Source organism: Numenius arquata, chromosome Z (assembly GCF_964106895.1).
Source record: "Numenius arquata chromosome Z, bNumArq3.hap1.1, whole genome shotgun sequence".
Taxonomy (NCBI): domain Eukaryota; kingdom Metazoa; phylum Chordata; class Aves; order Charadriiformes; family Scolopacidae; genus Numenius; species Numenius arquata.
In genome coordinates this window covers 301,594-326,483 of record NC_133616.1, presented here as the reverse complement: position 1 = coordinate 326,483, position 24,890 = coordinate 301,594, and the positions used below count along the sequence as shown (strand labels likewise).

The 24,890-nt window shown below is 41.3% G+C and overlaps 1 protein-coding gene across 4 annotated transcripts in view; it reads left to right on the top strand.

Moving 5' to 3' along the window:
* LOC141477272 (E3 ubiquitin-protein ligase NEDD4-like) overlaps positions 1 to 24,890 on the top strand; it is a 103,856-nt gene that overhangs the window by 26,269 nt on the left and 52,697 nt on the right. For 3 of the 4 annotated variants that reach the window (XM_074166368.1, XM_074166370.1, XM_074166369.1), the window contains exons 3-4: positions 1,315 to 1,353; positions 4,113 to 4,166. Coding sequence is in view for 1 of the 4 variants with exons in the window: in XM_074166367.1 (XP_074022468.1) it covers positions 7,734 to 8,909 (1,176 nt within the window). In the remaining 3 variants the exon portion in view is untranslated. Of the gene's footprint in view, positions 1 to 1,314; positions 1,354 to 4,112; positions 4,167 to 6,766; positions 6,835 to 7,683; positions 8,910 to 24,890 lie in introns of those variants that run through there. The other variant, XM_074166367.1, reaches the window with a different exon arrangement.

Sequence of the window (24,890 nt, the reverse complement as noted above, 5' to 3'; positions counted from 1 at the left end):
ACAAAAGAGCTGAAAGTTTCTCTCTGCCCCCAACCCCTAGCCCCCCTACCCTTTACCTACACTCATTTTACTCTTTTCATCTACCCTTTACAGCAGTCTCTTCTTTCATGAAATATTTTCCTGCTCTGTCATAAGACTATTCAGGGTAAGCAGGTAGAACTTCTCTGAGAGTACAACTGTTGACCGGCTGCATAGCTGTTCATATAGGTTTAGAGTTTCATCTTTTTTATACTCTTATTTCCTTTTGTCCTCCTTTTCCCCCCTAAACTTTCTGGAACAAAGTTTGCAAATTTCCAACTCCGATTTCATTGCTAACTAGTTCCATGTCTGCTGGGTTGGGATTGAGCCCCAGTTTGAGTGGGAAGGAGCCGCTGTGATGACAGGAGTGTGTGGGGCGCTGCAGTGTGGCCCCTCTGTTTCCCTTTGGTGGGGAGCTGCGGTGCGGGGAGCCCCCGTGCCCTGGCCACCCCACATCTAACGGATCTGTGTCCCGGAGTCAGATAAACAGCCCCCAGACCTCGCTCTGCTCTAACAAAATGTTGGTGTGTGAAGAGCCAGTTTTTACTGTCAGCTCTTCCGGTAAATCTCTGCTGTGTGAGAGAATGAGGGAATGATTTGGCATGAAAACAAAACCATTGGACATATCAGACTTGTTTTTAAATTTATCCAAATTTGAATTGCCCAAATTATTAATGTTTGTAGTTCTAATCTCCTTTTTTGTCAGTTTTTTATTTTATGCTTGAGCTCCCTTCAGATTGCAACCTGTGTGCATATTCATTCTGTACGTTTTATTCAGGTTATTAATACAAAATTCAAATCCTCCATAGGCTTGAGGGAGATTAGGAAGAGTATCATACCTATTCAAAGGAAATAATCTTTCCTTTTGTTCTTTTTTTTTTTTTTCTGTTTAATACACAGTATAAATCTTGTCCTTATTTTTGTAGCCCTAAAGTTGTCCCTGTGTTTAAAAAAATACATATTTTTTTTTTTCATCTGGGTTTAAATGAATCTCAAGGATGAGATGAAATGTCTCCAGGTTTTATTTCTATAGGTTCTCAGTGACTTGCCTTTTACTCATAGAATCCTATTTATACTTAACATCTATTTTAGGATCATCTGACTCAAATATCCTCCCACATTTGTTTTACTCACTAGAGAATTTCTAAATAATTTGGTGGCAACTTTTTTATAACATGCTGTTTTCTCCTTTCTTTTTTTTCCTAGAAAATTGTCACTTGTATGCACATTTAGATGATTACAAAATGGCAAACCTAAAGAAATTTTAGTATGTAAATATGTTTATTTCTTTTACAGACACTGAATCCAAAATGGAATGAAGAATTTTATTTTAGAGTAAGTTTCCCTTTACTTGCAATCATTATTATGACATGTACAATTAATCATGTGGCTTTTTATATGGTTGGGAAGAAGCTTATTTTTTATTTGTTGTTTATATGTTTACATAAAAAAATTCTTGTCCTGGTGTAATTGCTCATCTGCTTCTGTAGTGATGGAATGTTCAACAGAAATTGGCATAAGGTTAATTAGAAATGGACTGTTTCCCAATTTGGGATTTTATTTAGAGTAAGTTTTGAGTTAATTCATCTGGCAAATAAAAAGTTCTTTTTACTTGAAAATGTATTTTTAGCAGAGCATGTTCGCTGTGGTTTTAACATGTTAATGCAGTGGTAAATAATCAAGAGTTATTTCCAAAAGCTGTATGAAATTTAAGTTATCGTAGCAAAAAATAATGAAATACAAATGTAGGGAAGGAAGACAGAAAAAGTCATTTCTCTTGGCCTTTATGTTACTTGCCAAAAAGGTCAAAATATGTTTGGGTTATTTCTGTAGTTCCATTTCAATATTTGTAGATCTTGCTTAAAATGAAAACCAAGTTATAGCTATAATGGAGTGATTTTTATCAGAAAAAATATTTTTAAGTAGTTGAAAGTGCTAAAGAAGGGGTTAAAATAGTGATTATCAAAACCAACATAATATAAATGAGAAGGGTGATAGCAACTGTGTTACTTAATTGCTGAAAATATTTTTCCAAAGAAGAATGACTTAATTTAAGTGCAGCTGTAGCTTTCACAAAAGAAGATGAGGTAGAATTGCAGTGGTTTTTAAAATTTAATCTTAAACAGCTGCTTGAGAAAAGATGTCATTGTAGTTTGTTAAATACGGGTATCATATTGAACATTGTTTATAGAGGCTTAGCAATTGGCTGTCTTGCTAATAGGATCTTTCAGATAGATAGTTCCCACCAATATAACTGTTAATACACAGGGTTTTGAGGCTTAAGGGGAATTTTTATTTTTAAAGGTGTTCCAAATAGCTTTTCTAGGTTTTACAGCTGGGTAATACATATGTAAAACCATCTTTATCTAATGAAATACTTTGATTTTTATCATGTGCTCCAAAGGGAGAATATGGGCTCACACTTTTTAAAGTTCTGCAGCCTCCATAGGAACTGCCTTGACAGTAAATTACAGCCGGGCCTAAGGTTTTCTATTTTCATCCCACTGATGTTTGCCCACCTCTCGTCACAGAGGTGGCTTTGCCCTGGGGCAGCTTAAGCTGCCTGCCTGCAAAAGTGCAGAGCTGTTTCAATACTGTAATTTCCCTAGAAGGTCATTACCCCAGTGAGAGAGCATTTTGTACTCAAGTGTTTAAATGTCTTTGCCTTCAGCATAGAGGACAAATTATATATAGAGAGAGAGAGATTGCCATCCTGCGCATTGCACAGAAGAGGGAAGGGGAAGAAAGTTTTAGGCTGTTTATCTATTTGAAGACATTTCAGGCTCTCCCAGATTCCATCCCGACTGCATATGGGATTCAGAAATGGATGACCTCTCCTCCATAAGCCCATCTCTGTGAATACTGGTCTCATAAACACGCTGACTTGTAAGACAGACTGTAAGGAACAAATTCATGTGTTTTAAAGTGAAATATATTTCCTCGGGATTAAGCAAGCTTGTTATGTGTATTTGTGCTTATAATTTTAACTGATATTATTCAGGGTAGTCTTTCTAATTATATACTTTTCCCAGGAAAAGAGAATACCCAAAACTGCCATAATTAGCGTTGCTTAAACTACAGATCTAGTTCATAAAAGCTCGGTTAAAACATTTTGAAAATCACAGAATCCTAAAATCCTGAACAGTAGTGTGGATATAGAATATAATGCATACCCTTTTTTGTGTGTCACAATTCTCTGATTTTCTCAAAACTGGGAAGTCCATTGTCACCCCCACAGAATTATCAGCCCATTGTGGAATATTGTTTCTAAATTTTCTTAATTAAAGATATTGGACATGGTGAAATCTGGCTTACAAAGGCTCTCTGAAAAAAATATATCAAGTGGATCAAATACTATAGAACTTTTTTCCTGTTTAATAGTGACTGTTTTGTCTTCCTACCAGTTTGTTTGTTTGTTTGTTTTCCTTTTACATGTTGGTAATCTTTCTGCTTAAATTTACTTCAATGTAAATAATTTTCTGGGGGTATATTTGCTGCTTCCAAGTGCTGGAGAGGCTTCTGTTGTGTTTCCCACAGGTTTGTGTGGTACATGAGCTAGAAATGGTGAGTGATGGACAGTGCGAGAGAGAGATGATCGTGGAATTCTGAAAGAAATACAGTAAAACTCTTGCTCCCTACAGTTTAGTTGAGCTTTGCAGCTGTAGAACAAAAAAAATCTGGGCGCTCTGATAGTCTGTCCAGCCTGGGACTTATTCCCAAAACACAGCACTTTTCTGGCAGGCCACCTTTCCTGAGATCACGGTAGCTTGGCTAGTGTCCGGAAGGCCACTGAAGCCGCCCCACTAGCCTTTCTGAGGGTGACATTGGAGAGAAGCAGCCTGCTTTGCCAGGGGTCTGACATTGAACACAGCAAGTGAGAGCTCTTAGCGTTGCCTGCTGGGCTAGGTCTAGTCGCAGCAGGGTTTACAAACAAAGTGGTCTAGTGCTTCAGTTTAAGTAAAACTAAAGCTTTACACAAACCCCACTAGCCCTGTTCTGTTTGCCCTGGTTTAATCACGGTATGAGCGGGTACCCATGTATTGTTACCACCAAGCTCCTGAACCTAACCTGATGTTGTTTGAATTTTCTCATAGGTAAACCCAACCAATCATCGTCTCCTGTTTGAAGTGTTTGATGAAAACAGATTGGTGAGTGCTTGTCTTGATTGTGTTTTACTAAACACAAGGCTCTGTGTAATGCACGGGATGAAAATATAGCACATCTTAAAGGTGGTTTTTTGTCTGTTGTTTAAAAGTGTGCTAAAAAATATAGCTAGAAGCACAAAAAGTATCTGATTTTGGGGACTAATAGAGCATTAAACACAAAAGTAGTAACCTGTTGGATCAGACCAAAATGGTCCTCTGTAACCCACTATTCTGACAGTGAAAACCTCATCTTATTCTTCCTTAGGTGTCTCCACTGCAAACCAATGAAGTCACAACCTTTTTAGTCACTTAGAAGGCAGCTGCTTCATCCCCTGGTCATTTTAGTGTCTCTTTCCTGTACCTTTTAATATTTCTGCATGTGTTTTTGGGACGTGGTTGCCAGAGCTGCACCTTGTACTCAAGATGTGGGTATAAGAAGGTTTAGGGTAATGGCAAAATAATGCTCTCTCTTATGTTTTCAGTTCTCTGCCTCATAATGCCCTGCACATCGCTAGTGTTTTTAGTCTGCAGCTTAATTTGTCTGATGCAGTTGCTCTTCCAGAGAAGTCTTCCAACATCTTAGGCCTTCTTGCTTTTTTGTGATTAAGTAAATAAGTTTTTCACATAGACATCTATGGAATAAGTGACAGTGTCATTCTGAACATCCTGGCTTAATATCCCAGTGCAGTGGTGTACTGGGTGAATGGCTCTGGGGTTTTGTCTGGTGAGAATTGTAACGCCGTCTCTTTGGTTTAGAGATCAGGTGTTAATGCTTTCTTGGTTGGGTGCAGTACAACCTCTACTAAACATGTTTGCTTTGTGAAGATTAGGATCAGTATTGTGGAGATCCTTTTATTGAAAAAACCTCACTATGGAAACATCTGTCTTCAAAAATTATATTCTTTTCCTCTGTCTTCCTATTAAGTATAGAGCAAAGGAAAACGTACAAGCTGTAATCTTGTGGGGGAAAAGAGGACTTCTAGCCAAAGGATTATATCTTCCTTTAGGAGGAAGTAAGTCAGTGAATCTGTGATGATGTGTATTTAGAGTGGGCTGAGTGTGAGCATATTTATTGGCATGTAATGACCACTTGCACTATTAAAACTGTCCTATGCCTTTTGAACTTAAAGGATGTTATCAGTAAGTTGTTCCCAGTGTTGAGGTCCTCTCCCGTTGCCAGCCGATGCAGACAGCATTGCAGCAGAGCTGCTGTACCTGTAACCGTGCGGCAGTGGGTGTGAGCCTGGGCTCGGGGTGTGCTGACGTTACTGGGTGGCGTGTGTGTGGTTGGGGGAGGCTGGAATATGTTTGTGTCGGCAAGGAGGACAGAGCAAGAGGCTTGGCTGTGGCCTGGATAGGGCAATGGCAGGCACGGGGATGTCTGTGGGTGGTGGTGACAGGGTGCCGATTCAGGATAATATTCTATACGCAGGGACAGCTGAGAAACAACAGTTTTGGTAGCCTCGATTCGCATATATTGCTTAAGATTTTCAATTTTCTGTATGCAGGACCAGCCTTATGCTGGTGGGTTTGGTACTTTTTTGTTGTTGAAGCGTTTTCTGTTCATTGTTCCTGTGCCCCCGCTTCTGACAGCCATCTGCCCTTGGGCTCATAACCTCCTTGCAGAGGCAGCAGCCTGGGGTTCAGGAGCCGTTGGTTCCTTTCAGAAGGTGTTCTGAGCTAGCAACAAAGCAAGGACATTGGGATTTTTAGAGCAGTGTATTCCCATCAGATTGTTTACAGAAGGAGGAGACATTGAAACTGGTTATTTTTGCTTTACTCTGAAAAACTTAATGTTTGCATGGGTTTTATTGCAAGAACTTTGTTTCTTCTTCATGCTCCCAAATTATCCCAAAGCACTTTCTGTCTTTATAATGCGTCCTTTCCTTTCTGTCTCCCAAGCAAAGTAGAGAATAGATGATGCAAGCTTCATCTTCGGGAAAAGAGAGATTGTGTACTTGGATAATACATTTTATCTGAAAAATAAGATAAAATAATATCAGCACCTGTGCTTCCACAAGGCAGTGTATAATACTGTTGCACTGTAGAAGCTATTCATGTTTTTCTTCTTGTTGGCTCATAGTCCACTTAAAACAATAGGGGATTGTGCTGTCTGTTGGCAGTTTTATCGTTTTAAGCTTCCATTTCTCTTGTGATTGGTCATTTTCTGTCTTTTGAAAACAAGCTGCTTGCAAACAGAGGTTTAAGTGTCTGTCTAGAGTATTGACCCTCCACCTACAAATTTTCAGAGCTGTTGTCAAAACTTAGGCTTTCAAGTTCTCCCAGGGAGTAAATGTCCGTGTATTGAAATGAAGCTACGCTTCTTGCTAAACAGAGTTTCTTTTCCAGTATGTGCTACAAGTGCTATTGGGAGCACACTTCAAGTGTGAGTATCCTCAGACCGCTGAGTTTCTGCATTGCAATAGAGCTGATTTAGGGTGTTTGGTTTACGTTTTGATGTATCCTGTCTGTCTGTTCGTCTTCTGAGGTCTTTTGGCTCTCGGAGAGCGTAACTGTATTCCGTGCTGGCAGTCACACTCGTGGTAATATTCTAACTTTCTCGCTGGAGGCTGGCCAGCAATGGGCAGAGTTTCTCTACGGTGTTTTAGACAAATCGGTACAAAACGACATGCAGCACCCGTCTCCGGTTTTCCCTCGTCTTTACTGCCTGGTAAAACTGAAAAAGAAACTTTGTCTCCTGCCATCTTGCACATTTCTGCGGCTTTTATTGTGTGAGAAATCTTTGCCATATGTACGATTGCTTGCTTTGTTGTAATTTTTAATTCTTAGAAGGGACTGCACAGGGTAGTGTAGGTTATGTTGTGTTCATAGGGACAATGTAAAAATTGCAGCTTTTTAAAGGCAAGAAGTTTGTTGCTTAATCATGTTATGAGCACAGTTAAAACTGAAAGCGTAACCGTGCTATATTTATTCATATTCTGCCATGATAGCCTAATGCTGTAACACACACCAAAATGTTAAGCATGAAATAATGTTCCTCATTTGCATGTGGAGTTGACTTAAACTTTTAACACTAACTCAAAGTGGTTTTGTTGTAGTTAAGTTTTGGGTTATGTGCTTTATACAAATGTGCCTTGTGAGTACGCTGGGGTTTAGATTTATAGCAGTGCCGAGTGTGTTCGCTGCCTTAGTCAGCTGTGAGAGCTCTCCCGCTGGGGCCGCTCCTCTCTGATGGAAAAGGAGCAGCTGGGAAGGTGCTGTTTCAGGCTCTTGCTGGCATTAAAAAAAAAAAAAAAAAAAAAAAAAAAAGAAAAGAAAAAACAAACCCTCCCCGCAGCTTACACTGGAGAGGGGGGACCAGGCCACGTGACTCCCACCATCCTACCCTATGTCCCAGTGTGTAGGAGCGCTGATTGCTCTTACCCAATCATGCCTGGAATGCCGCTTGCCACTTGGGCTATTTCTGCTATCTGTCGCTATCAGGGCTGCAGTGCTAACAGTTTGGCAGATGGGACACTTTTTCTTGGAGTTTATGTCTTTGGTTTTTAACTTCTGGCAGTGCCTGAATTGTTGCTGTTCTCCCTCTCCTTTTCTTCTCTCTGTAAAACCATGGCCCATCGGCTGCGGTTTCATTTTGGCTCTGGGCGAAGCAACACAGCCCCCGAATCAGAGATCCTCGACCGGGAGAGGGAAGATGACTTTTTCATGGCATTCCACACTTTGCCAAGAAGAAACAGTCCTCACGCCTTCTCCCGACATGGAGCGGATTATGGTGGTGGCAGCGATTTGCAAGAGGTGGGCTCCTTAAAAAGGAGTACATCCATGTTTATTCCCCAGCTGCTGAACAGCATTGATGTGCGGCCAACGAGAAGCTCGTCAATGCAGATCTCTCTTCAGCGCAAAGCTGCGAACGGCTGTGCGGACGAGTGCGCAACCCTGGAATCTCCTGAGGAGACACCTCCTTGTAAATTCTCAGACTTCAGGGAGCGTTACGCATCCCCTGTTGAAAACCGTTCTCCTCCAAACAGTCCAGAGGGAACTCCTGAACATCCTCCGCCCAGGCCCATGGAAGAGTTAGGGCAACAGATGAATGGAACTATTTGCTCTAATCGTAGAATATTTTGTACTATTCCTTCTAATAACCAGAGTGAGGACGCTTCATCAGCTACCCAAGAAGATGAGGCAAATGAAGCCGCTTCAGGTTTAAACATAAGTGGTGTGAGGATTCAGCATCGGGCTTCAAGTGCAGACGTGCCTCAGGTTACTCTGCTACCCTTTGGTACCGAGGCTCAAAATAATGCTCCCAGCCCTGAACCCCGGCGTTGGTCTTTGCAACACATGCCAGATATGTCAGCAAATTCAGGGAAAAAGTTCTTTGTTCTCCAGTTACAGCAACCGCAGACAAGTGGTACAGGTGCAGGAGGCGAATATAACTTTGGTTTTACTGGAACAAAAGGGGACAGATTGGTCAGGTATCCTCGGATACGGCTGGAAAGGAGTACTTCCTACCCTGTCCAGCCACCAATGGAAGAAAGCAGCCCCACAAATGATGGATCAAATTCAGAACTGCGTGGAAACGGCAGGAATGGGTCGGAAATGTCTAGAAGCGGTTCAGTAGAGCGGATTCCTCAAGGGCAGGGGGGATGCTTGTTTAAAATCAGACCAGATCAAAACACCAGGCAGCAGCACTTCAGAATTCTTGTCACCCGTGGTCCTGAAGAACAAAATCAGGTTGTTGGTAAAGAGGGTCGTGGCACCCCTGGGCCTACAACAGCCAGCCCCGCAGTAAGTATGTGCTGTGCTATAAAATACAGAATTGCCGTAGAAAGGCTTCTAGACTTGAGGCAACTGAAGCGCTTCCGTTGTTAGTGCTAGAATGTTCTGCATTTCTCTGGACAAGCCACGAATCATCTCTATTTCTAATCTAACGTAACTTAGCTCTCAGTTATGATTACATCCAGTGTAATATTTTAAGATCCTAATGTCACACATGTTTTCTTAATTCAGTGTTACATCAACTGGAAAGATTTTTAAAAATCAGAACATTCAAATGGCAAATTAAGTGTTCATGTTAATTTAGTTGGCTGAGAACTTGCTGCGTGAAGAATTCTTCATGCACTCTGGTTTTAAAAACAAATTCTTTGACACCTTCTAAGTATAATGTACACATGTGTGTACCTCTACACGCTTTTGAAATTTGTATTGTAGTGCAGTAAGACTATAGAAGGACTGCTAAGACTGTAGAAATCTTACAATAATTCCAATCAAGTTACTGACTTAGCAGATAAGGTATCAAGAAGTTAGGAAAAAAAAATAGCTTTCTTATAGGCTTTTTATTTTTTTTTTTTTGCCTTCTGGAAATTAAAACCACATCCTCTTTTCTGTGTGCCACAAGTCCTGATCAAACAACTGCACAAGCAGCTCGGCACAGCTTAGTAAACTGTCGTCTTGTTTGTATGTGCTGTGATTTTGCTTCAAGATGACAAAATTAATCGTCTGGTTTTTCTTTGTTATAATGGGAGAAGACTGATGGTTTATGTTTTTAAGCCACTTTTGAAAAGACCAAAGTAGGAATGAAACTTAAGGGTTTAGATTAGTCATTTGCTTAAATTGCTTTCCTGTGCAATCTAACACTGCCCACTTGAGTTCCTGAGCGGAGAGATGCTGTATATAGAATAGTGAGCGCTCGGGCTCCAGCTGTGAAAACAGAGGCACTAGAGCAGATTTTGGGTTTCAGTGCTTGTGTGTGCTCCTTCTGCTCTTTCCTCCTGTGAAACGTTGCACGGGGACAACCACTCACCGCAGCAAGGCTCTAGGACGAATCTGCAGCTTTCCTGTGGAAAAGCTGATAGTCTTAAAGGTATTCCAGTATTACCTTCTCTTCAGCTTTTCAGTAGACATTGTGAGTAGAAAATCACAAAGTTGTCCTAAGCTTTTATTTTAAAAAAGTAAAGTTTAAAAAAAACCCTCCCTTGCCAGTTCCAGGCTTCATCTCTCTCTCTCGAAGCTGGCACTTCTGATAAGCAGTGCACCGTATCTCTCCTGCCGGCCTGAGAACATCTCAGCAGGAGAATTTGGATTGCAGAAACTTCTCTGATTTTCTTCTTCATTTGACTTTCATGTATGCAGCACAGTATGTTAAGTCTTCTCATACTGAAATGAATCTAAATCTCAGACTAAAAATGAAATGTGTGGGGAAGTATGTCTGATTTTCCCTTTTCTGTGTACTCTCCCTTGTTCCTTTCCAGTCCTGGCTGTTACGGAACGGCACCATAACCAATTCTGTACGTAGCTATACTGTGTCAAGCCCAGTACAGAAGCATCAGAGTTTTACAGGTCTGTGCAGCTTGCGGAGAGCTGTGCCCCAGTGTCTCTGCAGTAGTTCTCCTACAGGATCTACCCCCCAAAGTCACTTCTTTGATCTTCACTGTCATGATGACTCACATACCAAAGACATACTTCAGTGTTTCCAGAGGAGAATTATGAAATTTGTTCCTGTGTGCTCTTAGTTTTAGTTACCATGGGGAATCAATTTAGTCAGCCATGAAGCGTGGCAGTCACAGAGGCGCTCAGTCCAAATGGTACTTGCATTCTTTAGTGCAAAAAGTTTCAAAAATAAAGAACTAATTGAAACTTAAAACTTTTTTGTGGTGTTTTCTCATATTTGTAGTAAGCCCAGAAATGCTGTGGGCAGAGGTGATTGGCTAGGCAAGGTGCCACAGGAAGTGTGGGCAATGAAAGCATTTTGGTGAAAGTTTTGCTTTATTTTGTCTACGTATAAAACATTCTTTAGTAAGGTGTCATTTTTAATCTATCCCACAGAAGTTTGTTTGGAGGACCTACTGTGCTAAGTAAGGGTGTGCCTGAAATATTTGCTCTATTAAGCTGAGGGGAAAAGTTGTCGTGTTTTATAGTTGTTAGCTTAAAAAAAAGAATCCTGGGCTCTTCCAGTTAACGGCGTTAGTGTGTGTTTGATTGATACCGGGGCTGGGCCCGGGGCTGGAGGCAGCAGCTGCTACAGCCGTATTTATCCGCAGCGCAAACATCCAGGCGGGCGTCTGCAGTCCTACTGCTACCAAGTGTTTATGACCTTTCAAATATCTTCGCTTTTAGACAGAAGCAGTTTGGGGCAAGCAGGATGTATTTCATTACAAGTCATTATAAAATATTGAGTAAAGCATAAGCTTATGCCCAATCGTGAAAAATTTTATTTGGAAGCCTTGTTACAAATTCCTTTGACTGCTATGATATTTTATATGTCATGCAATAGGCTGCTGGGAAGTGTGTGTGTACCGTGGCACATAACAAATACTCACATTGTTTATAATGGAGGTCTGTGAGTGCATAGCTGTATTTGTGGGAAACACTTCAAAAATCTCATGTATTAGACAACTGTTTCAGAGACCTGACAAAGGCATCTTTGTTGTGATAAAAATACAAAGTGCCCTAACAAAATGGTGTAGTACTAGTACTGAATTATATTTAGTTAACAAACAGAAATGGCAACTCTCGACTCTGCAAGGCTTCATTTCTCACAACTCAGCTCTTGTTTTCCTTCCTTAGAAATAACTTTAGAATAAACGTTGTTGTGAAAGTACAGAGAATCTACTTATGCTCCTACAGATCCCAGCTGGGATTGGGGCATGTAAACCCAAAAGAGCAAACTAGGAGAAACACAGTTCAGCAGTCACGAAGGCCAAAATTCTGGGTTACACAGTGCCCAGAAGACTTGAACGTGGGCACCTCCAACGTGTGGCTCCTCCAGGCTGGTGCTGTGGCAAAGGACCGCCTGATTGCTGGAACTCTAGCTGGGACGCTGCCTTGGGCAAAAGTTCACTTATGTGAAAGTGGGAGCAGGGCTGGGGAACACATGCAGTGCACGTGGTGACTTTCACACGGACTCTGTGGGAAGTGGTTAAAAAGTTCTTCCGAAGAATGTGGAACTCGGTGGAACTAAGGAACTAGAAGTGCTGCTCCTCTCTCTGCTGTCCCAAAGGCTGTCACATCCACTCCCCTGCCGTACTCTGCCCTTCGCTGGAGGTCGTGCAAACCTTCATGCTTCTGTTGAAACCCTGAATTTTGGTGGGGAAAGGGATACCAGTGCCATTGTTTTATTGGAAATGCTTTCATGGGAGACCTCTGCCTGTCACTGAGGCAGTGGACTTCAGATGTGTCAGTGCTGAGCTCTGTGTTTATCAGGAATAATTTTTATCACCTAGAGCAGAGGCAGCTCCAGTTAATAAAGCCGGGGGGGGGGAGGGAAAGGCAGAGTTGTTTGCTGGAATCCTTTTACAAAATTAGTAATTAGCAACTGAGAATTACATGACCGCAATGCAGATGAGAAAAATGTAATAAAAATGTATTTTGATGCATTGTTATATTATGACATATGGAATAATGGATTTTGACAGTTTTGTTTTTTCCAAAGGGGATTAATGCTCCTCTTGGTTCCACTTGCCATTTTTCTTAGCTTCAGTGATACCTCTTCAGTGTAAAAAGGTTGCTCGTAACCCCTTTTTACCTTGGTGATTTCCCATCATTTAGAATAAATTTACACCAGGGCAAAACTTTGCAAAGAATAGAGACTAATTGACTCAGAAAATTGTTACTGCTGGGCAAGTTGAAAGCCTTGAACCGTCCTCTTTCATATCCCACTAGGAGAGCTGTGAGTTGAATCTGTTCAATCATATTGGGGATTATTTGTTTGTGGGTTTGACTCAAGAGAAAGCAGGTCAAGGAGATTGCTGATTGATTTAGAGAAACTGCTGGTGAAAACTTTCTAGTGTTCAACAGTGCTAGTAAAATACTGTTGAACACTAAACAATATTTTTACTGTTATCCTATTTTTGGTCAAAAGCTCTTGACACACCATGCTCCAAGATATTCATAGTCTGGGAATAGTTTTTTTTTTACAGATGGGGAAAAAAAAAATCATATGAGGGAAACACATTCAATTTCACATGTTGGAAAAATTGTAATAAATTTAAATAAAAAATACAGACTAGTTAAGGGATGTCCAACATTGTGCTTTTTTTAGCTTGAACACTTATTCTTTAGACAGTCTCACAAATTAGTGTTTTCTATAGCAAGTGTCTGCTTTAGTGCTCCTATGGTGTCTTCTTTATATTCCTATATATTACTGCCTCCCGAGTTACCACTCTGAGCATTGTGGATCTCTGTTCTTTTAACTGGAGATAGTTTTCTGTGCACAGTGGTATTCAAGGAGGAAACATCTGAATCACTGTTAGGTAGCTAAGCCTTTGCTGCAAGAAGCAAAAGAAAGTGAAATAAATTTCATTGTTTGCAGTCCATTGAAGATGGTGAATGCGTAGAGGAGCTTCCGTTGGCCATATCTTCAGGCTGTATCTCTACCGTAGACTTTCCTTATCCATTTGTTTCAAATTTATACTCTGTCTTGGATGCAGTGGGTTGGAGAAGAGTTTCTTACCTGGCAGTTCCATCCTGTGGCCTGAGCTAGATCTAACGAACAAGCAGCAATTGTCTGTGCTCTCCCTGTGCTGAGCCTTCGTTTATAGGGCACATACCACTCTATGACAATTAAAAAGGGGGGCAGTGCAGGGATAATGTTGTTCTGTATTTTTACCAGTGTGATTTGCAAAATATGAGACATAATTTGGTTAGTATGAAATTCAACTCTGGGTTGAATTTTCTGGTTTTTTACTTTCATACATAACTGATCCATTTGGTTAAAAAAAAAAAAAAAGAAAATCCTTCAGTGTTTCAGTGTAAACTATGGCAAAGTCTGAAAGTCTCTTTTCTGAGATAGTCCTGAGACAGCAAATGGTTGAAGTATTGCTGATTAGCATGAGAAAAACTGATGTGTATCTTTAAAGATGAAATGAAATGAGAAGCATCCCCCGCCCCTTCTCCCAACCAAATAACCATTGCAAGAGTTTATTTGTTTTACATTAGTTAATGCATTCAACAGAGAGAGAGACTGATTTTTTCCTTTAGAGCAGCTCTTCTTGCCTGCTTCTGTGGTCCTTCCTTAGCCTGTCCCTGACAGGGTGTTCAGCACTTAATTTAACATCATTCATCATCTTTAACTAGCCCCACGCATATACTTTTCTGGGACTTGAGTTGGTATGGGAAATGGTGGGGCTTTTGAATTGGAAAAGAGGTTTAATTGCTTCTATTACAATTTCTGAACCAAGCCTACGTGTCCGAGAACTCCGAAGAATCAAAAGGCAAAAATGGGACAAACCCTGTTCCTAAGGAACGAATACGTAACTGTATATCTGTCTGTCCTGTTTTCTCGTGCATGGTGAAGTATATTAGAACCAGCAGCCGCCCCAGTAGGATCTACCATGCAGAGTGAGAACACAGTTGGTGTTGGAGACTTTCCTTCTGTCTGTCTGTCCGTCTGTCTGTGCAGGCACAGCGGAAAGTTCAGATGGCTGCAGTTGCGCTTCGGGTGTCCAGTGCTGAGCTGGTTCTGCAGAAGCAGTTTCTGAGTGTGGTATAGCACAGGTCTAAATGGTACAAACCAAGAAAAGTCAAATTGCTAGCAGTTTATTTGCCAGCCTTCGTTATACCAGGAGCATACTCTTGGAAATTTAGAGTTCTTTAAAACAGGCAAAAGCTGTGTCAGAAGCAAGTGTTCCTTCCCAAGTCTCTTCAGGGAGAGCTGAATCGGTGCAGCTCCCCGCCCCGGCTTTGGTGGGCAAACGGTATGGGACATCCTCTGCCCCTTCCAGAGGCTGCTTTCTGGGCAGTGCTACGCAGGAGTAACGCTGCACCACCGCTTTAGCTTCCATACTGCACGTGTCAAAGTTTGCAGACCTACTCCAGGGATTGCTGTCTGGACTCTAATCGGCATTTCTAGAACACAGCTCCTGTTGTCCTTAGCTGGGTGTTAAAAACAACTCAGGTGAACAGTGCTATGAATTTCCTGTCTCCCCACTTGCTCTGCAAGGAGTGCATATGCCTAGCTGGAAAAAGCCTCTTTCTGCGCAGGTGAGGACTTTGTTGACATCTGCAGGTAGAGGTGATGAATTCCATCCCTCAAGTCTTTTCAGGTTTTCTGTGGAGGACAAAACCAATTTTTCTTTCCTCCTCTCTCCTCAGCAAACCTACCTGTATGTTGCACTGAAAGAAAGGTATCTCCTGACCACAGTAGCCTGTGCCTAGAGATTGCCATTTTTCTCATGCTTTTCTATTCAGGGATCTGCCATAGGCTACAGCCCACTTTGGGTGTTTCCCCCATGTGAAAAAAAAAAAACAAAAAACCAAAAAAAACCAAACACACACCTCCTTTTTTTTTCCCTTTTCTTATTCCCCTCCAGAAATGACCTGGCCCCTTTCTTAATTAGCCTCTCCATCAGCCTGCACGGCTGCTCTCAAGAGATCTCCCTGCCCTGGCAGGGAGGGACTCGGGTTCAGACCCGTGCAGAGCAGGAGGTGGTTTGACAAGAAGGAAGGTACCAAGGAGCAGTCTCATTTTTGGTCTTTTCTTTTCCCCATGTGAGTGGAGGACAAACAGCACATTGCAAGTAGTGTAAATTAGCTTGCAGAATCAAGAACTCCACACCTCATTTTTAGTTAAGTTTTCAGAGAGTGAAGAATTGGCAGTGCTGTCTTTGCCCTGTCCCTACACATTCTCAGAGCTCCCTGGGAAACGATTCTGCCTTTCATTGTCAGGCGTTTTCCCCCCTGCAGGCTGCATCTTTTGGTATTTCTCTGTAAAGAAAGAAGAATAAAACTTTGAGCAGAAGAGGTGGAAATAACATCACTCTTTTTAATAGCAGTAATAAACTATTTGCTGCTGCATGGAAAAAGTGTGTGTGTGCTGAGTTTCAGTACACAGTGATCTCTTTAAAGCTGAGTTTATAAGGCCCTCAATTTACAATGGAAATGCTGACACAGTCTTAACAATGAAGGTGCCAGCCAGAGCAGCTCTGGTATAGATCTAGCTGCAGAAAACTGCAGATAATAATCCAGATAGAGTCTTGATTGCTTTTTGTACTGTTTAGCTGTTTTCTTATTTGAGAAAAGCTGTCAAGTAATGAAGAATCGAGGAATGTGCATGTTTCATGACTGTTCTAGTTCAGAAAGCTATTCTAAATCCAAATCTATCCTGTTTACTTAGTTTCCAGCTTAAATCTCATTGTAAAATACATTACTGCATACAGTGATCTAACATCTGATGCTTTTATCTGTTTTTTCATCTAACGGGATGGCATTGGTAGCTTCTGAAAGTCAGAAATTATGTACAGAAAAATACATTATTAAAATCAGCAGTATGACCATGCAGGTTTCTGTCTCCAAAAAGATTGAATAAATAAAAAAGAAAAAACTCATCTTTGCTCTAGTTAAATTGTCTGACATTATAAACCTAGCAAAATGCTGGGCTGGTCTTACATATGTGTGAAAAGCTAATTCTAGAGCTGAAGTCCCAGGCATTGTCACTGCCAAAATACCATCCCGCTCCCCAGGTCTGTGGTGTGCTGACTCCTCGAGCTGCGGGGCCAGAGGGGTACGGGGTGGTGGACGTGAAAGTGAAACTCATCTAATGAGTTGCACAAATAAAACCCATACTGCACTGTGTACTGTGGTGTAAACTGGGAGTTTTTCAGTTGGTTAGTAGAATGCTTCATCTTCCCCTTTCATCCCAAGCTGAAAAGAGTAACCTCCTGGGTGACTGGTGTTTCCAGGCTGTACTTTTTGTGTTCTAGAAAAGAGTAAGAGAATATAAAGTTTGTTATAAGGTGGGATTTTTGTTTCCAGTAAAAGAGAGATTCAGCTCTAGTTTTCTGTGACGTGACTGGCCGCCTTTTCAGTTACTTGGTGAAGTCTTACATTCCTAATCCTATTATGTGAAGAGAGTTTTGTTGTTGTGGATTCTTTTAAAGGCAAAGAATAATATGTAATCATTGTTTATAATAAGACAACAGGAGCCTACTTATTCAGCATTAACTTTAGCATTCAACAGATTGCTGGACACACACAAGCATAAAACTCCAGAATATGGTATTTTAGATGCTTTTATTATCGAAAGCAAGCTACTTCAAAAATGAAAAGGAAGGTATTCATCAAACCATGAAAATCCTTTCAAACAAGACATTAGAGGCTGATACTAATTCTTCTTGAGAAAGTTATAGCCTCAGTTTTACCTCAAGTGAGTGTTTAAAACAGTTCACATAGTTAAAAAGAAGTTTTTCTGCTTTTAAAATTATTTCTACTTTACATCCTTTAAATAAAAAACACAGCGTATCAAGATGTGAGAATAGCAGTATTATTTGAGGGATTCTGTTAAATCACAATTATTTAAAATACTTTCATGTCGCTGAATAAAATTTAAAGCATTATTATTAAAGCTAAGAATTACATCCATTACATTTTGCATGTATCATCCTGGATAGTGAAGAACTCCTCTAATTTAAGTTTTGTGCTTTTTATCAGTAATAAATTTTCCTTTTAGTACTCAGTGTGGTAGAGACTTCAAATTCCAAATAATGCTAACCATTTAGTTATTTGAAATCTGCTTCAAGCATGCCTTTATATTCAGAGAATCATATTGCCACAAGGCGTTTATTTGCTTCAAGTTCTGTGAAAGTGGAACTCGGCTTTATTGTTGGGAAGTTGAGCAGAATCTCCCTCAGCTGGCACACAGGCAGCCCCGTGCCCTCTCTCCGGAGCTTTGGAAGCGGAGGCCGCCGTAGTTGCTGCGTTACTGACACTTCGTTATTTTTAGAAGCTCTATGGGAGAGCGCCTGCCAGCCCCCTGAGTTATTATAAACACAGCGAGCTCTACGTGTGGGGAAAGGATTGCGGTGTGTTTGGTGATGCAGCTTGCAGTTATGGGGCTGTGTGTTTGCTCACAGGCAGCTTTGCAGAGTTCAGCAATCTGGGGTTCTAGCCCTAGGCAGAGTCATGAAGGTTTTTTGTAGTATTTGACATTTTAAGGTGTAGGATTGCAAGAGATACTCTACAAGGCACTCTAATCAAGCTATAGAGTAACTCCGAAAGTTTTTCTTTATTTATATAGTTTACAGTACTTGTGACATTATCAGCTTTCCCGATTCACTTCCAGTCCTGCGAGACGCCCTTTTGGATGCCGAGTGACTGGCTCGTGGCCGGCTGGGGGTGAGTCACAGAACAGGCTGAGATAGAACCGTCCAACAGAAACGGGAAACCAGCTGGGAGAAACAGAGGGGCAGGAACTGTTTCCTGTAAAGAGCTGGTCATAACCACTGTCAACTCAAATCTTTAGTGAAGGTAGCAAAGGTGTCGGTGCCTGATCTTCCAGCAGGTCCAGCTCACTTGTGTTTTGCACACATGCGTTGCATATTCAGGCATCAATAGAAGATTTTTAGCTGGTTTGTATGATTTGAAGGTATGTGGCTAAATACTGACTAATCTGGAGTTGTTAGGAATTCTGCCATTGACTTCGGCATGGTTGAAGCTGCACTTGTGAGCTTCCTTTCACTACTCCGGTCTGACATTTAGCCTCAGTAATTCCAAAGGCTTCAGTGTCACAGCTCTTGTAAGGTGAAGGGAAACTGCTCAGACTGGCTGCTCGTCTCCACCATCAGTATGGTTCCTACTCCAGTGTAGGTATGAACATCTCTCTGCTAGGGTATGGGGCAAAGTCCCAACCGTAATCACAGCAATTCCAGCCAAGGTCCTGCTTGAGGCATAGCAGCAAACAAACAGGACGAAGGGAGATGGACAATTTGGGACAGATACAAGCTTTGCTGAAACAATCCAGCTTCAAAGTACAATCTTGTCTGGTTGCCACAAGGAAAGCTGGCTGGTCAGCACAGCTACGCTGCAGAATTTATTTGCTCAGCGACAAGTCTGCAGGTCTCAATTCACTATATATTTCAGTCTGTTCTCTAGTGACACATGAGCATGCAGAAATTTTCAAAAAAAATCTTCAAAAGTGGTAGCAGGTCCTCCAGTCCTTGGGATTATGCCTCTCAACTTCTGCAGTCATCAGTCTTTCTGAGGCGTTGGAAGAATTTTAAATTCTCACATATTTTAAAGTAAAAAATTATTTTGGTTTGTTCACATACTGCAGATTGTCTGCTTTGTCTCCTACTCTAGATAAAGTGTTGTCATTCAGCTCTGGGGAAAACAGCAAAAAAACCAAACCCACTCGGAACTGTAAATTGAGCTTTCTCTGAACATACTTCTCTGTGGGAAAGATTCAGTAACTGAACGCTACTGAATGAAGGAAATGTGCTGCCGATGGTTGTTCATCTAAAAGGACAAGCTGTACTCTCAATAAAAGGTTGCTTCTATTTGCATAGCAACCATCAGGGAAGAAAAACTGTTTTGAAGGAGACATGCAAATCTGTCTGCGTTTTCCCAGTGCTACTCGGGCTGTTAAACCTTCGAAAAGGCAGACTTTGCTGTTTCTTTGACAGTGAGACATTCATGTACTTAATACTTGCTTGTTTTATTGATTTACATTCAGAAATACATTGAAGCTTTTCTCCCGGTTGCAGGATGAACAGCATTATGGCATCGTGGTTCAGTAAGCACCTCAAAGATAGGCATTTTATTTTAAGACTAATCTTCTGGTTCTGAATTGTAGAGAACAGTTCTGTTGCCAGCTCTGTGACTGCTTTCATCTCTTCATGTATGTCCACTGAATTGTCGGTCTCTCCTCGTTCCTGACGTTGCTGCCCTTTTGCTCCCCAGTCAGTTGTGTGCAGTCACGTGTGGCACCGAGAGAGAACAAGGAAAATGAGGAATATTAGGAATTACAATGGAAGTCGTTTAAAACAATTAATTAGCAGTTTGGATGCAATCCAGGGCCTAAATATACTTTTGTGAGTCAATTCTGTGCATAAAAATTTCATAATGAAATAAATGATATTTCCATTTTCAAACAATTGCCGTTTCTGTGCAGTGAGCTGTATACCAGCAACTGCAGTATGAAATGCAGAAAAAGCAGCTACAATTTGGTGCTTAAAGCCAAAACCGAAGTGGTTTTCAGGTACCAATTAATTTGTGGTGACATTATTCGAGATCTATTACATGTTTAATTTACTGTGTTAAAATACCTGATCTTAACCGAGCGAGTGAAAGGTAACTTGTGTGCAGATGTGGGCTCTGTGGGGAATGATGCACTAGGGAAATGGGAAAGCCTTACGGTAGCGTTTCGATGTGGGAAACTGCTCTTGATAGATTTCTTTTTGTCTGATGTCACCGTTTTTTAATATCTTTTGGGCCTTGTAACATCTGCCCTAATGTAACATCTCAAGTGAAAGCAAACTTTATCTGCTTTAAATTTAATGGGAGAACTGAAAATCAGAAGTGTATCTTACTCTTGCCATCTTGTAAGCCTTGTGGTGGTTTTGTGTTAGGGAATTAGCATTGCATTGTGCTAGTTTTTCCTATTTAGTTTTCTGTTAACTTAGGAGAAATAAAAAAGGGGGTAGAGAAGAGAGTCTGTAGAGAATTTGGTTGCTCTCCCTATATAGACTTGTAAATACTGAGAATTTGATACAATTTAGTAATTGCCCAACTTTGCAGAGTGTAACTGTACATAAAAATGTAAAATATTATAATTTTCCATTAAATAGATGCATCTTTATCCCACAGTAGGACCCGATGTCTGAAATTTACCAATCCTGCCTCCTTTTTCCTGATACTAAAACCTGGATGTTATTACAACATACGTCTAGTTTATTATTTGTTTGGAGTTATGGAGTATAATTTTACCTTAAATAGTTCCTTATCCTAAAGGTAGGAGCAGGTGGAAGCAGAGAAGGCAGTTAAACACTGGACCTGTGTGGTACGGGAGAAGATCCGTCTGTGTTTGAAAGCGTTAGGCGGGAGAACAGCCCCTTCCCTCCCTATGGAAATCCCAAGCCTGTGAGTGCCCTTTGTAAAACACACGCCATCTCCGAGAGCTTGTGTGTGACCCACTCCCTGCATATTACTTCCAAATACTTGATTCTTTTTACATCTGCTACGATCAGTGTTTGGTAGGGATTTATTTGATGTGTGACCTGCCGTGCACTGCCCTGATGCTGTTCCCAAAGAGCAGGAGTGGGGATCTGGGGAGTTCCCGCTGCGCACAGAACCTGCCTCTCCTGGCCCCAAACCGCGGTGCTTTTGGGTCGGGTTTGCCCTGCACAGCCCGTCAGAGCAGCGCTGGCTCGGGCAGGAGCCCTCCACCAGGTTTCTGTGTCAGGTGCCAGCCAGAGCAGATGCGGGAGGAGGAGGGAGGGAAGAATGCGGAGCCGTCGGCCTGCAGCGCCAGCCCCATTCGTCATGGCGCTGGTGTGTGTTTGCCTTGCCTGGTGTTCCCTGCCCCGGCAAAGGCCGTCTCCTCCGAATGAGAGCTTGGGGCTGGAGAGAGGGCTTGCTTGCCTTTGGTTACGTTCCTGGATTTTACGGGGATTAGCCTTCCTGACAAACATTTGCAGCAAAAGTTTCTGGAGTTCTGGCCTTCCTGCTTTTTGGCACAATCAAATTTTAAATATAGATAAAATCTTTTGTATCAGCTTGTGAAGTCTCCCAAAGGTCAATTCTGAGGAATAGTCTAGTAAAAGCATCATTTGTCAAACAATCCAAAGTATAACCTAAGACACCGCATTCTTCCTCTGTGCAAAGTGCAATCCCAATGGAAAAGGGGCTCCTAGCCAAGCTCCTGTAGGGAGGCGTGGGCATGGCTGTGTCAGCACTGCAACTGGGAAGGACTGGTAAGTCACCATCATTTTGGCTATCCTCTCTACTATAAACAAATGTGTTGTTTCTAACCGTTAAAATTTAGCAAGTCTCAAGGTTCTTTGTCTCAGCGAGAAAAAAAGTGGTTGAACGTGTATTAGTGTAAATGATCATTCATTTAAAGAAGTTAAGTTTACCTTAGTTAACTGTCAGCTAGTCAGCATTTCAATGACCTCAGCATAAAGTAGTTTCTGTTTCCCTCTAGTTAGTCCCTAGCCGTTTTTCCCCTCAGTTGTTCTGGTAAATAACAAGTATAATGTGTTCTTGTCTCAGATAAACTTGGCATTTAGAATTCTTACAATGTATTTTGTTTCTTTCCTTAACCCTAGGGAAACCATTAAAGCAAAAACATTCCATTGCCAAGTCTAATGTCTTCTTGAGCATAAGTGCTACTCGGATCTGATGGTTGAAAGAACGTACTTAGTACCTTTGAAAAATTCAGTCTGAATAAATGTCAGCGTGCTTTCTCTGATTCCGTTACTGCTCTCATTTCTCTGCCTCCTGGTACTTTCATGACTTTTTTTTCTCCTTTGTCACTGTTCTCTTTTGTTTAACCTCAGTCTACAATTCTTCCATCGGCCACATACCTAAAGTGCTGCATCACGGTCCAAGATAAACATGTTGATGACTCCCGATGTAGTATAACTGAATATTTGGAGAAAGTGCTTAGTGGGACTCCTGCTCCCTCTCAGCCCTGGCAATTTATAGGGCACTCACACGTTGGTTAGGAGGAACAGAATTTTCTAAGTACCACTGGAGCCCTAGCGTGTAATTTTTAAACAAAAGCCTGATCCTACATTTTTACTGAGGCTCACTTCAAGTGCAGTTTTCTCGAGTGTTGTTAATAAAGATGCCCCTTCAGCTTCTCCAGACGAAGAGAGAGTTGAGGTTTGAGGCGGAGGAGCTGTAATTCTGGTAGCGGAACAGAACCCGTGTGCTCTCGGTGGGAATTGTAGCTTGTATAAATGTTAGTTGTTGTTTGTCTGCCCATAGGGCCAAGTATTTTATTAAGAGTTCACAAGGGGTCAGATAAACATTTAGTGGCTTTCAAAACCTGTCTCTGGTCATTTGAGTAGGTTGTGTTATGTGGTCAAGTTACAGTGAATTTGGAAGCGCTGCGGGGATTACTGCTCTTGGGGCTGCCCTGGGCTGTTGATAGTGGCGTATGCCCAAGTGGAGAGCGTGCTTGAGGGGAGGATGAAATAGCAGAAATTAATGTGTCTACTGAAGGGAAAATCAGGGATTTTTATTTTGCCTTGAGTCACGTTTTGTTATATATTCCTGCTACTTTGAAATTAATACGGGAGTGTACATATGGAGGAAAACAAGCTCAGGAATAGTATTCGGTAATAAAGGAGTATTATATCAGTGTAATGACATGTGATGGATGACTAAAAATACGGTTGTTCTTCAAGAGCATTTTTGCACCGTTGAAATAATTCTTTGCTGCAGAGTTCTTTGCTTGAAAATTCTTCTTATTTATGTGGAGAAAGCCAGGAAATTTGACCAGAAATTGTGGAAGAAGAGCTGCAGAGAGAAGAATCAGTAGTTCGGAAAGTTACAAAGTCTGCTGTTTTATCTGTTCACATGTGGTGGGTTTGGCAGTGTCAGGTTAATGGTTGGACTTGATGATATTAAAGGTCCCTTCCACCCTAGGTGATTCTATGATTCTATGTGTATGCAGAATATGTATACATTATGCCTTATGGAAGTGATGCATCTCTAATCCCTTTACTTTTTGAGCTCTTTATTAAAATAGCAATTCCATTTTTGACTGATTTTAAGAGAAAGAAATTATGACTTCTGGATTTGTTCAGTTTTGTCCATGTTCAATTCCCATACAAGTCACAGTCTTAGCATTTTTCGAAGGCGGCTGCATTCCAACAGGCTCGAAACCTGTCTGTGATTTCCCCCTGCCAAATCTTAGTGTATGGTCAAAACAGGACAGGAGAAGGTTGCCATCATGCTTTTCAGCTCTCTCCTTCAAGAAGCAGCAGGAGGCAAAAGTTAAAAGTTTTAAGAGAAGATTATGTTAATTTTTAACTTTTTTTTTGCTATTGCGTTGCTAACCTTTCAGCGTGGTTGCAGGAGCTGCACACATTCTGCACCTTGAGCTCTTACCTCTTTTTAAGCTCGGTTCCTGCAGTTCTCTGGGATCTATGATAAGCGTTGGAATGGCTTTAGAGGGCATATAAACCCCCCCCCCAGCACTAGGGCATTTAGACTGTTACAGTACTTGCCTTTTCTGAGGGTTATATTTCTTAGTTGCTTTCTGCGAAGAAAGCACATACATAGAAAAATTGGTCATGACAGATGCATAGTGAAATCCAAAATTCTGAAGAAAAAGGCTGAACTGCTGTTGCTGAGGAAAGAAACAGAAAAAGTAGGCCATCTCTTTGAGCAGAGAGAAAGGTAGGATGAACAGATCAGTGAAGAGGAGAAAAGAAGAAATGGTAGTAGAGACAATAAAAGCTCATTGTGATTTGAATGGTTCATAGCATCTGCAACACAAGGCAACATAAATGAACAATTTGCCAGCTAATTATACGCTTTTAAACCTCCTTAATATTGTATGCCACAGCAGAGTTTCCTGAGCCTGCCTCACTTGCTTACCAGTGTTAGCAGCAATAGTTCCCAGCTGCAGTTACACTTCACTTCAGAAATCCGTTCACTATCCGTTCGCTAGTTTTCTTAGATCTTTCCAGTCTGCACCTTTGAAAGAATAAATGTGTTTCTCTGACCCTTAGTAGGACCTCACTGGATCCCGCAATGATGGATCTAATACTTTCCATTTAACTGCATTTCACAAGGTTTTGTGAAATGTCGTAACTGTTTAGTCATTTTCTTCACGTGGTGACAAAAAAGGTTGTTACTGTTTCTGTGTCTCACACTGTGTTGCTTTATCATCATTTTTGTACAGTATAAACATGGGATTTCAAGGTCACACCCCACCGAAACTCCTGGTTACATGATACAGGTATCTGTGGGTAGGTTGTGTGTGAGCTCACAAACACTGTGTGCTGCAGTACGCTCTCTGCATCCCCCCCCGGGTCTGCCCTC